At 32.4% G+C, this 13,472-nt stretch overlaps 2 protein-coding genes across 2 annotated transcripts; one reads left to right on the forward strand and one right to left on the reverse strand.

Moving 5' to 3' along the window:
* Positions 1-9,285: 9,285 nt before the first annotated feature.
* LOC107638440 (glycine-rich RNA-binding protein 4, mitochondrial) lies at positions 9,286-11,753 on the reverse strand. Its single transcript, XM_016341703.3, has 5 exons — positions 11,623-11,753; positions 10,632-10,792; positions 10,452-10,520; positions 9,932-10,038; positions 9,286-9,854 (listed from the first exon to the last, which is right to left on the reverse strand). Exons 2-5 carry the CDS (start codon positions 10,753-10,755, stop codon positions 9,699-9,701), a joined length of 456 nt encoding a protein of 151 aa, XP_016197189.1. The 5' UTR covers positions 10,756-10,792; positions 11,623-11,753; the 3' UTR covers positions 9,286-9,698.
* A 287-nt stretch (positions 11,754-12,040) lies between these two features.
* On the forward strand, positions 12,041-12,643 carry LOC148566503 (uncharacterized). The gene is made up of 2 exons (XM_088485310.1): positions 12,041-12,173; positions 12,450-12,643. Exons 1-2 carry the CDS (start codon positions 12,041-12,043, stop codon positions 12,641-12,643), a joined length of 327 nt encoding a protein of 108 aa, XP_088341436.1.
* The last annotated feature ends 829 nt before the right edge of the window (positions 12,644-13,472 follow it).

A 13,472-nucleotide genomic window follows, 5' to 3' on the forward strand; every position in this document is an offset into this window, starting at 1 on the left:
CTAAAATAATAATTTAAATAATAATATATAATTTAAAATTCTATTCTTTTAGGTTTTATATTTTTAAAAAATTAAGTAATTTTTCTCTTAACACTACCATTAAACTTTTTCTCTTTTCATATATATTACTAAACAATTATTTAAAAATTCACTTCCCAACACAATTAGAAGCCGACTCTTATTGATATTCATAGTTAAAAAAATTCTTTCAATTAATAAAGTTGCTATGCAAAAATTAAAGCTAATTTGAAAAGAAGATAAATAATATTCTTTTGAGTTGATTTTAAAAAAAAACAATAATTTCGTTTAAATTTGAGAATTGATCATTTTAACGAATATCTAATATAAAATTTTTAAATTAATGATTAAGTACCAAAAGTTGAGTAAAAAATTATTATGAGGTCAAATTTAATAATCTAATGGGACAAATAAATATTATTATCATATACTACTAAAAAAAATTCCAAATTGTAATGGAGGCGCCCCCACTACAATATACTTGGAACCGTCTCTGCCGGTGTTCTAATTGTTTTAACCGTTGATTTAAATTATAAAATATATATAATATATATTAATTAAAATTAATGGTTAAAACAACTGGAACACCGGTATTCTCCAGTATACTTAAAATTTTTCCTATAATAAGATATATTAGTAGAGAGTCATATGGGTTTGATGTTGATGTAAGTGGAGGATTTTGAGGGACAAAGACACTCCAACTACCACGTTGTGTGAGTGTAAACATAGTGAAGCAAAATGAAGTTAAAGCTTATTAGCTTTTGTTGTCATTAGGGTACATAAGCACATGGTTCCGAAAAAGGGTTACATCTCACTTATCATTAATTTCTATACTCTATAGTCTAGACAAGATATATCATACTGTTTGACCCATTTTCTTTCATAAATTTATGGATTATATTAAATGCTCACCGACACTTAGTAGGCCTTCCTTCTCACCAATACCACTTTTATTTTTAGTTTTTCCTATAAATTAAATAATTCTAATTTGAATACAATTTTTTTTTCTCAAAGATCAAAAAACAGTTAAAAGCTCACTCGTATTTGTGGAATAGTCTTGAAATATTAAGTAAATTATAGGGTAAATCATTTATATAAATTAAAGTAATTCAATATTACATGAATTATCTAAAATAAAAAATGTTATTTGGATGTCCTCGTATATATATCTATGTAAAAAGAATTGATAGATCGAAATTTTAGTTGAAGAAAATATATATATATATATATATATATATATATATATATATATATATATAAAGACTTAATTAAACTTAGTTATAATAATAATTTGTTCATTTAACATTTATCAAATCTTTTTCCGTAAGCATCACTTGGGTCTACAAATATTTTCTAACATTAGTAGCCTAATCAATGATAAACATATTGATGCTTTATTTAATACAAAAAGAAAAGATTAATTTTTTGGGGCGTACTCAATTAAATTCATCTTCCCAATTTTAGTTAGTTTTTCTAGTGATCAAATTAATGATTTTGATATTACTATTTTTATATATTTTCAAAGAGGTAAAATGTCTGTTCTAAAATTATAAAAAATATCAACTATGTCTCTCATTCTTAAAAACATAACTCTTGTTAATTAATCTCTTATTAAACTTTTGTCTCACAACAACCATTCTTATACTAATGTTGACGGTGAAACGTCACGCTGGCGCAATAATAAATAAATAGTTATCATGTATGCATTTTAGTAGTCAATTTGATATCCAAATTTTGTTAATTTGACTTAATTAATGTTTATACAAAAAATAAGAACTTTGGTTATTTAATACAAGCACATTTCTCATTCTCAAACTATATTTTGTAATTCATGTTAAAATAAAATTTTAGAAACTAACCAAAAGATAACAAAATTATTGATGAGTAAACTACCAATACATCTAAAAGATTCATATACGGACAAAAATAACATCAAACAATAAAAATGACAAAATTTAAAGTGTTAGCAAAATGATCGATCGTCAAGTAGTTATGTTTCTATTAATAGAAAAGGGTAATGTGGCACCATATAAGGTAGTCACAAAAGCATTTATGTTTTCCAAGTCAGTCATTTTGTGAACAAAAATACAATTATTAAATGTTTGGTTACTTTTGTGAAATTGTTTAAGCTTTGTGAGTTTTTTTTTTTTTGTCCTTTTTATCTTTTAAAAATATTTTTGTTAGCAACTGAGTTTTTTGGACATAATTTTAATAGTTTACTCGGCTATTTTATTCAAGTTTTGCAATTCATGTTTTAAAAAATAGTTTCTCTTTTTATTTGGGTTTTTGTGCTGCAATTATTTCTCTTTTTTCAAACCAATGAGAGAGAGAGAGTGATTATAATTGTAATGAATAAATATAAAACTTAAACATACTTATAAAGGCGAACAAATTAACTCAAATTGTAAACCTAAATTTAAATAATTCTAAAATCCTCTCTCAAATTAGGTGCCCTCTTACAAATGCCAAATTTGCATTTTAACAATAGCAGAAATAAATAGTTGAAGATCTCAATAAAGAAAAAGATATAAAAATATCAATTACGCCAAGAGTGATGAAGCTTCATTAAAGGGAAGATGGGCATTGCATCCTCCCCAAACTTTAATTTTCATTAATAAATAGTTAATTTTTCGTCTAATCTTTCCTTTTTTTTTTTCATTTTGGTCCTCTAGTTATGGATAATGTTAGGGAGACAAAAAAAAAACAGCAAGAACTTGTCTTATTTAGTATTCATTAATTGTTGCGACAATTAATGGGCAACAATTAATGAATGCTAAATAAGGTAAATTATGGCTGTTTTTGACTAATTTTCTTTGGTTACTAAATATTTTCGATATAAATATAGACAAATAGAAATGTTTGATAACAAAAAAAAAATCAGCCAAAAACAATCATAACTTACCTTATTTATCATTCATTAATTATTGCGACAATTAATAAATGTTAAATAAAATAAATTTTGACTATTTTTTTTTTGTCTCTCTAATATTATCGAAATAAAAAAAAAGTCTTCCTCGAGAAGATTTATGAGCCATACTCAAATGATGATAGATGTGCTAATATGTGTGTGGAAGGGATTATGGGAAGGAATGCCAGAGGTTTTCCATTAAAGCCTCTAAAGATGATAGACCATAAAATGGTCAAAACTCTTTCCCAAGTATATATCTTAACTTGGGAGGAACCATTAGCAGAAGGGATGGAGTTCCTCATAAAAGACATTATATATGGTGTTAATATTGGCTTTAGTCATAGAAAGCTATAATACCATGTAAAAGTTCTATCAAAATGTTTGAAAAGGAGGTTAATTTGTTAGATAATTAAATTAAAAATATTTTAGAATAGTATAAATAAGGAGTGTTAGGGGGCTAGCACTTTTATTAAATTCTGGCCAACACTTAACCATTAAAAGGAAATTGAATGATTCTATACCATTAGATGCAATCTCACACCATTAAAAACATCATTGATGGCTAATTGATGGTTAAAAATCACAAAATATGCTGACCTCCTAGATTTTCTCTAGTATAAATATAATATGTTAAAATATTAAAAAATTCAAAATCAAATTAAATTAAAATTAGAAATTAAATTGCACCATAAATTAAAAGGTGGTAAAAACTACAAAAATACAAGTTGTTTTTTTAGTAGAAGACAACACAACATTCATGAAAAATAAAGAATCATGAATTGAAAACTTCAAGTTGATGACGGAAGAATTTGAAACAAAATTGAATAAGGAATTTAACCGGTCAAAATTTTTGCTTGTTTTTTGAATTATTATAATTAGTGCTTAGTTGTTATAAAAATTATTATTTTATTATAAAAGTTTACTTATATAAAAACTTCATATGTATTTTGTTAATTATCTCTCCATGAATCAAGATATTTAATGTTTGTTTCAAAAAATTTTCTATTATATTCTTATAATTGTTGGTAAATTTGAAAGATAAAGAATATGATAACATTATTTAAGTGAGCGAAAAATCCTAAAGCTAATTCGTCGTAAATTTGAACTTTATTTAAAGTTGTTGTATCAGGATTCGAACCTCCAATACTTATTTAAGTGGATAAGTGAATTGACTACTACTACTACTCAACCAACACAAGTTAATTGTCTTGTGATTCGTTTTATTGACCGATTCACAAGAGCGGACAAGGACAGTGCAGTGCGGGACAGCGCCAATAGCAACCTCGTCCAGTCAATAGCATCGTCGCTTGAACAAATTTTCCATCTCCAAGCAGCAGGAGTCCCAGCTTAATCTATCTCATGCGTCTTCGTCTTTCTGCTATCATCCTTAGCTTGGCCAATTTTGCGTTAGAAGCAGGGGAAGAAGATGGGGATAGGTGGGAATGAATTAGGATTCTAATATTTGGTAGTGTTTTTTGTTTTTTTTTTTTTTTGGGTCATAAGTAGTGCTTTTAGTTTGAATTGTTCAGGTGACGTCTGTATTGCTGTTTCTCTTCTTTGGATTTCTTGGCCCATTCTCTCTTACCAAAAAAAAGCTTCTTTTTGTTTAACAACGCAACCATTCCCAAACCCAAAAAAAAAAAAAACAAACAATGCATCAATTCTACCGAGTAATACAAAGGTAAATGCGAAACAAGTAATACAAATCATAGGTCACACTTTTACTACCAGAATATCACGTTTTCGGCTACGTTATTCTGATAGCTCAGATATTACGACAGCTTTCATATACTTAATAATAATATATGAACCTTTTTAACTCGAAACCGTATCGCTATTTTCTTTAAAAAATCGAAAATATTTTTTTCTTGAAAACGTACATACATACATACAAACCAATCACAACACTTAAAATATATATACACATAATAATAAAAGTTCTTTATACAAATAACTTACAAACATTACAATCACAACTCCTATCTTTTTTTACAAAAATATAATATTAAATGCGAGGAAAAATAATAACTAAGCTAATACAACAATATCGTATAAGCAAAAACACAATAAATTTTTCACAAGCTTCTTCGTCTGTTTTCAGAAAAAATAAAGCTGTAAAGGGTGAGAATCTAACCACACGGTCTCACTGGAAGAGTTTAGAATTGTCATAAGAAGATATATAAAAGAAAGTTATTTTCAACCGCGGTGATCATCGCTCGTCTTATGAATCCTTTTGGAAAACTAACGGTTAATCATCCAAAATCCAAACCTTTTCAAAAACCATCAGTTAATTATTTATTTCATCCTTTTCAACACTCCGCTTATAAAAATTTCGACAACACCACCGCTAAAATCCGGACTTTACCACCCTTTAAGGTTTCCATCCAAACCACATTTCTCAAATTCCTTTCAACAGTTTCAAAACCAAATCATTACTCAATATAAATATCTAAATCGGATTTTCAATACAAAACCCCTTTCTCAATATAAATATATATAAATCCAATTTTCAACGTAAAATCACTTTTCTGTATAAACAATCGAATCAACTTTTCGAATTAATTTTCATCAACAATCCACACTAACCAAAGCAATCAATAATTCAATCAAGTAAACAATTACATCTATAAGAATCACATAATCACAAAAATATATTTTCAGATCAATTTTTATTTATAACAATTCTGTGACATAAACTAAGTTTTAAGAAAAGCCTCACTCGAATAGTCGAAACCTGAAAGCTATAAAACGCGTCATAACCCCTTTCTATTTGTCCGCAACAGCGGCAGCCGTAACCACAGCTCCATGCCGCTTCCGCAACAACTGCAAAAACCTCAAAATCGGAACTCAACCCTATGTTACCAAAACCTCAAAACCTTAACAACCCATAACAGAATACTAATTCTTAAGGGTTTTGGAACAAAAACATTTACGGTAACTAAGGAGGAATGGCTGAACCCAACAACAGAAGCTTCAGCGATGGTTCTGGCGGCCAAAGAATTGTTCTCAGCGACCATACACGACGGGCAAAAACCATGGCAGCAGCAGCAGCGAAACTCCAACGGCAGTGGAAACCCTCCTCCTCCTTTAGCAGTGACTCCCGCCGCAGCAACATCTAGGTTCTCTCTCCCCTATCGGCACTCCCTTCCACGGCCACGGCGGACCCAACGACGGCAACAGCGACGGGACGACGACGGCTCTCCACGGATGGCGACGAACCTTCGGCAACAGCGAGCTCGCAGCAATAGCTCCCTCTTCCTCGCGCTTCATTCCCTTTCCGCGTTCGACAACGGCTAGACGGTGACGAGCATGAACGGCAAGGCAGGCAGGACGCGATGGCAGCAGCGAGCTGGGCACAATCTCCCTCTCTCTTCCCGATCTCTCTTCTCCCTTCCTCTACTTTCTCTGTTCTCTCATTCTTGGATCTCTCTCTTCCTTCAGGTAGTGTGTGTGTGTTTGAGTGAGGAAGATGAGTGAAGGAAGGGGCGGCGCTGAGTTAGGGTTAGAGGGTGGGTGAGTGTATCACTTAAGATAGGGTTTTGGTGCGGTAAAAAGGGCTCAGACTAGGACTAGTATAGGTATTTTTAATAAAAAGAGCAATACCCCAAATAGGTCCCCAAAGATTTGGCAGTCCACAGATTTGTCCGCCGAAAAAATTAACTAGGTCCCGAGTCCCCAAGATTACTAGATATATGCCATATAGGTCCTCAAGTCAGGTTAAACCGGTTAACACGACACTCTCTCTCTTACGTGGAGGTTGTAGGTGTGACGTGTTAGGTAAAGCAACACGTGTCGCGCTCAGGACAGATTAGTCCCTGGACACGTGGCTAAAACAACATCGTTTTGGGACAACGCCAAACGACACTATTTTGAGGGGACAAATTTGTCCCCACCTTTATTTCCTGGTTCTCGAAACTTCAACGTTCTAAAGTCAAATAGGTCCACTGAAATTTTATTATAAGTCAAAAAGGTCTCTGAATTTATAGTATATATGTCAAATTAATCCCCTCGAATTAAGCAACTAGAACCATAACTAGAATCAAATCATGATTAAATTATCCAATGTATGTCAAAATATGCAATCCTAAGCACATGAAATGGCATATCTCAAGTATAATTACAGTTAAACAATTAGAATTCGTCAGTATCCTCATTTAGCATCTTGTTCTTTTGCAGATATTTGATCTCTTTTATCTTCATGGGTGAATACCAGATTCCAAGTTAGCAGAAGTGGGATCATACTAATACATTGTCTTGTCATGGTAACCCAAGTCCAAGAAAAATTTCTATAGGTCAGAAACAGATCAAATCAATGTCAATTTGGAGAAATTTTTTTACTTCTCCATTAGGCTACGTTTGTTTTTTAGAACAGGACAGGACAAGACACTGAAAACAGGACAGAACAAGACACTGATGGCTAGAGACATAAAATTTTGCGTTCTTGTATTCTGTTTAGTGATAAACTAGAACAAATTATGAAAATCCAATTTATTCTCATTTTTTTTTCATTCAAAAAATTTGAGATGAAAAATATAAAATAAAAAATATAATTATGAAAAATTAACAAGAATAATGAAAGAAAAAATGAAAAATAAATTATGTCCCTTGTTAGTGTCTCCGTATCCTTCCTGTCAGGATGGACACAAAATACACTAATTCAGTGTCTTTGGACACATTATCTCTGTCCATGTCTCCTCTGTTAAACACGATTTTGTGTCTCTGTGTCCCTATCCGAGTGTCCTGTCTCAAACAAACACAACCTTAATGTACATAAGTACCCCATTTGTTGTCTCAAACAAAACTTTTACCACGGTGAAATACAGGTACTATGTCTTTACTCATCTAAATACCAAAAGATAAAAATCTATCACAAGTTAACCAAGCAACCAACACAATACAACATCATAATAGAATAAAAAATTCAAATACCTACATTGTTTTTGTTATTATCAAATATCTATCTGTAACCACTTCATAACTCTCACTTAAGCTACACCTACAACAAACTGATTTTGATCTACCTTAAACATACATCACATGCACGTTCATCATACTTCACTCTTTATTGCCAATTTAATACAGCAAAAACTAACTTAACTTATCTCGAACAATGGCGATATGCACGACCCACCACCACCAAACAGTTCCTGTACACACTGTCAAAGCACCAATACGAACTTGGATAAACGTTAATGGGGTGAAGAATATAAAGGATTAGGTCGTAAAATCTAGGTGAAAGTTTGGGATACTTGTAATTTTACAAAGAGAAAAAGAAAGGATACTTTTTTTATACAAGGTACATACTTAAATTCAGAGACATTTTTGGCTTATAACAAATTTTAGAGGACTTATTTGACTTTAGAACGTCGAAGTTTTGAGAACCAGAGAATAAAGGTGGGAACGAATCTGTCCCCTCAAAACGGCGTCGTTCGGCGTTGTCCCAAAACGACATTGTTTTAGCCACGTGTCTAGAAACTAACACACGTGTTGTTTTACCTAATACATCACAGCTACAACCTCCACGTAGGAAAGAGAATGTCGTGTTAACTAGTTCAACCTGACTTGGGGACCTATATAACGTTCGGCGTTGTCCCAAAACGACATTGTTTTAGCCACGTGTCTAGAAATTAACACACGTGTTGTTTTACCTAATACATCACAGCTACAACCTCCACGTAGGAAAGAGAATGTCGTGTTAACTAGTTCAACCTGAGAACCTATATAACATATATCTAATAATCTTGAAGACCCAGGATCTAATTAATTTTCCTGGGAAACACATCTGTCAGACCACCAAATCTTTAAAGACCTATTTGGGGTATTACGCTAATAAAAATAAGAATAATATAGTAATTAAAAATCTACTAAAACCCAAAAAAATTATCTTTAACAAAAATACTATTTATTCATCAATTTATAAATTATTTTTTAAATAAATACCCTAGTCCAAAATTTAGAGAAAATCAAATTAATTTCTTTTAAAACCATAAAATAAAGTTCAAAATTTAAATTTTCAAATTAAAACAAAATTCTCGTTGCTTTTCAATTACCACAGTTTTAAATCATAAATAAAAAAATACTCCATTAATATAAAAAAAATCTTTAAAAATAAATATAACAAATCATACGTAACTTACTATTATATTGACAACTTACTGTTATATTTCCAAAAATCCTGGGATAATCTATATCCTCCACTATTATTAAATTGGAATCGTGATTCTTATTGCCAACATGGCAACATAGGGCGAAATTATGCTCAAGAATTCTCTAAATGGTTGAATGTATCATATCACTTCATCTCTTCCCTGCATCCCAATTTAATGAGTATGTCTGTATTATAGAAAGGTACCTTCAAATTTTAGCATTAAACGATCGTTAAACTTTAAAAAACTTTCAACCAGGGGGGGGGGGCTCGAAAATAATTTTTACCAGCAACGGTTTCACGGTGAACAATAGTTTCGATAATAAATAAGAAATCAGAAAAGATCCTACTTTATTTTAAATTAAAAGAACACTCTTTGATGACCTCGAAATAAATTCAAAAATCAAAACCCTTCTGGAAACATTTTTTTTAAAGAATAAAAAATATTAATCAACGCTTGCACACTGAAACTGCATTAGAAACAAATGCTCCATTAATATAGCGGAAAAAACATAAGAAATTCCATAACCCTAACATATCTAGTTGCTAATTTATCACCTGAGCAATCTTAGTTTAAGTTTGAGAGACAACCCAAAGAACTGTAAACATGCAGAGGGGCACTGTGATCTAGAAGTCTGGATCACCATAACCACCACCTCCACCTCTACGGTAACCACCTCCCCCATAACCACCACCACCACCACCAAAACCACCGCCACCACCCCGAGGTCCAGTAGGCCTATCATTAGCATAGCTCACCCTGATCACTCGGCCGTTTAGATCCTGAAGATACAGTGCATATCAGTAAGGTAAATCATCTATTGTGTCAAAGTTTAGTACAATCATGAAAGCATTCCAACCTGCCCATCCATTCCACTGAGTGCTGAGCTTGCAGACTCGTCGCTTGAGAAGTTGACAAATCCAAAACCTCTTGATCTTCCGGTGTCTCTATCAGTGACCACCTTTGCTGTAAACAAACAAAATCAGGAAAAAAAATTGACTAATTGGGTGTTCCAAACCATAACAGTATCAGGCATAGTACACGTGTAAAATCTCATCTCATCTTTATCCAAGTTTCAAGAGTATCCAACCCAAGAAAACCCATTGATCTCACCATTTGAGGGCGAGCTCCAATCACTCATTCACTAGAAAAATTCAGAACTCTCATAACAATTAGACAAGTGATCAGAGATGCCATGCGTCAATTGATTATAACAATCATAATCGTAATGCATGTTAGGTTCCTAAAGAATCCCTCTATTTTGCTTACAAATTCCAACAAACAACAAGATCTAATGGAGTATCTCTAACTGTCAATAAAGTCCTCCGATGATACCAATTACCAAAGCAAATTGTAAGCACATGAGAAGGTGAACTCACCATCAACCACATCCCCAAAGCCGGAGAATGCATCCCGAAGAGACTGGTCATCAACTCCGTATGAAAGGCCTAAAAACGCAAAATCCAGAATAAGTAATTAGGGTAAAAGAGAAATCAGTGGACAGATATGTAGTATATCACTTTATCTTGATAACTACGTTTTTAACAAAAGTTAAATACCCCCAATGAAAAGCCTGTTTGAGGACATGCAGCGAATATAATTGAGCATCGATGGAGCAGGTGCTAATCCACTTCCGGAAGCACTCTGTCTCAAGAAATTTCCAAGCTTGTTACACAATGCCATGATGATTCTTAACCAAACTTCACGCCTTCAATGTTCCCTAAACCAAGCATATAGACCCACTATTATTATTATTATTATCAATAATCACACTAGCTACAAGAACTGAAGGAAAAATTATACCACTTCACCAGTTTCATTTATATATTATCATTCCCATAAAAAAAATTTATATATTATGATGACACACATAAGAACAAAACGCAAACACACAAATTCCATTTATCATTTGAGGCATTTCCGGAATCAATTAACAGGCATGCCATCATATCATTTAGCAATAATCACACTTACTAAAACAATTGAATGAAAAATAATACGGCGTTACCAGTTTAAACAAGACGGAAAAAAATGAGATACATTTCAATTGTCAAATCAAGCATTTCCAAAAACATTTAGCAGACATAGAAAACAGAACAATATAACAGCAACTAAAGACTTGGTAAAAAGAAAAACAATCAGTAAAAATAAAAAAGAACTTGAAAATAATAACAAAGTATAAACACACTGACGTAAAACAACAATGCCAGAGAGAGAGGAAAAAATGCTTAACTTCTTATACAAACATAGAAAGATATTTCAAAACAATTCAAAGAAATATATCGCACTTCAAATTTCGCAAATAATAATAATAATAATAATAATAATAATAATAATAATAATAATAATAATAATAATAATAATAATAAATCAAAAAGGATGAAAGATTGAAACACAATCATAAAATCACAAAGATTGAAGAATAGCAAATCACAAAAGTTCGAAAAAAAAAAAGAAGAAACAAAAGATCAATTCGAAGGGAAACGAAGAAAACACAAGAAAAGCATATGAAAATCGCATGGAATCAGAGAATTGAATAAGAGATTTTACCGAAGAGAGGAAGAGTAGTGAAGCGGCTAGGGTTTAAGCTCCAAATATCAGAATAAACTAAACCTCAGAAAATATCTTGGGCTTTATAGAGTGAGTAGTTAGGGCAGGAATACCCTGCATGTGAGTCTATGATTTTTAAACGTGTGACCGCTTCTTTTTCATAAGCTGATTATTCGTTTTGAATGTTGACTTTCGATGTAATAATAATTCGAAACACAAAATTTTCACATTTTTTATTCCTTTAAAATTCAATAATTTTATAATATTATTTACTTTTTTTAATTAAAATACATCCTTATTTTTCAGATAAATATATTGTTAAGTTAGTTTCTCCAATCAACGGAGAAAATATGTGGTCGAAAGTTGAGTGTGATACCATCATATCTCCCATCTTTAGAGTGACGCCAGAACGACCACGATGGTGAAGATCAGAGAACCTGATGAGAACCGTTCTCAAACAAAGCTTAGGAGGACGGGTACATCTGTTACATGTAATAACTGCAGACAATATAGACATAATAGAAGGCATTGTCCCAATCCAATAGTCTCAGGTATCAAGCAAATTTGAATATACAAACTGTTGTTTTACTGTTTTCTTTTTGAAATTATAAGGTGTTTGATGTATTTAGTGGATTAGGTTGTGATAGTATAACGTATGGTGTGTGAAAATAGATTATGCTGTGGTATAAATTGCTGTTTTATCAATGTGGATTGCAAACAGATTATGCTGCCTTATAAATAGATTATAAAAGGATTATAAATTGATTATGCTGTGTTATAAATAAATCAATGTGGATTGCAACTGGTTGTGTTTTACCTGATTTCAGAGCCTGATGTTGCTGCTACCGCCAACAGAGAAGATCCGGCTGGTGCTGACACTGTGCCTGCTGCTGATACTGCGACTACTGTTGACACTGATCCTGCTGCCGACAATAGATCCGGTGTGAATGTCCGTAGATTTGAGAGAATAAGGCAAATAGGGGTAGGCAGGGGCAGAAGAAGGGGCAGGGGAAGGGGGTAGAGCTGCATCTTCACAACTACTACCCACCACACATGCATCTTCACAACAGCTACCCACCACACCTCCTGTTGTTGCCTCTACTCAACCACCTCCCATACTTGCAACTTCAGCTTTTTAGACTCCAACCACAGCCACCTCACAACAAGCCTTACCTCTTGAAGGGCCAGCCTCCTAGCCTCTCCTAGCTGTGGCAAGTGCAAATTCTCAGCAACAACCTAGAGCATCGTCTCAACCTTTACCAAAGACAAAGGTGTTTGGTGTGAAGAGAAGTGACAGGCTAAAGTTTGGAGTGAGGAAGGAAAAAAGGACACCTAGTCTACATATAGACCTAAGTGATGACTGAAGTATGCTTAAATTTATAGTTAAGGTTATTGGGGTTTCTATTAAATAGTATATCTTGTGTCTTTGTGGCCACTGTTTATTATGTGGATAGGACTACTATTTTGATATTTTGGAATTAGGTTGGACCACTTTTAATTATTGCACTTCTTAGACCTTTATTTTGGATTAGGTATGCGGCATATTATATGACTACTTATGTTGTGATATTTTGTGTAAGTATGGTTTACAGGAACACTTATTAGTTGAAAATATACGTGGCATATTATCTGGCCACTTTTTTCTGCAAGTGTTCTCAATTGTGGAACTTTAAATATTCACATTCATAAAGTATCTTCCCAACTATCATTTAATTGTTATACACAAACAAAATACATCAAAATGCAAAATTCATTCAAACTAAACATAATTAGCTTTCATTGGATTGAAGCCATAGAATTTCTTACATTAGAATTTCATAGCGCAGATAACTATAAACTCTTACAAACCA

Source organism: Arachis ipaensis, chromosome B4 (assembly GCF_059453495.1).
Source record: "Arachis ipaensis isolate K30076 ecotype BB chromosome B4, ASM5945349v1, whole genome shotgun sequence".
NCBI lineage: Eukaryota > Viridiplantae > Streptophyta > Magnoliopsida > Fabales > Fabaceae > Arachis > Arachis ipaensis.

Coding starts and splice junctions, on each gene's coding strand:
- LOC148566503 (XM_088485310.1), top strand. CDS start 12,041: ATGGTGAAGATCAGAGAACCTGATGAGAACCGTTCTCAAACAAAGCTT. Junction 12,174..12,449: donor TCCCAATCCAATAGTCTCAG/GTATCAAGCAAA, acceptor ACCTGATTTCAG/AGCCTGATGTTGCTGCTACC.
- LOC107638440 (XM_016341703.3), bottom strand. CDS start 10,755: ATGGCATTGTGTAACAAGCTTGGAAATTTCTTGAGACAGAGTGCTTCC. Junction 10,521..10,631: donor AAACAGGCTTTTCATTGGGG/GTATTTAACTTT, acceptor TTGCGTTTTTAG/GCCTTTCATACGGAGTTGAT. Junction 10,039..10,451: donor CTTTGGGGATGTGGTTGATG/GTGAGTTCACCT, acceptor GTTTGTTTACAG/CAAAGGTGGTCACTGATAGA.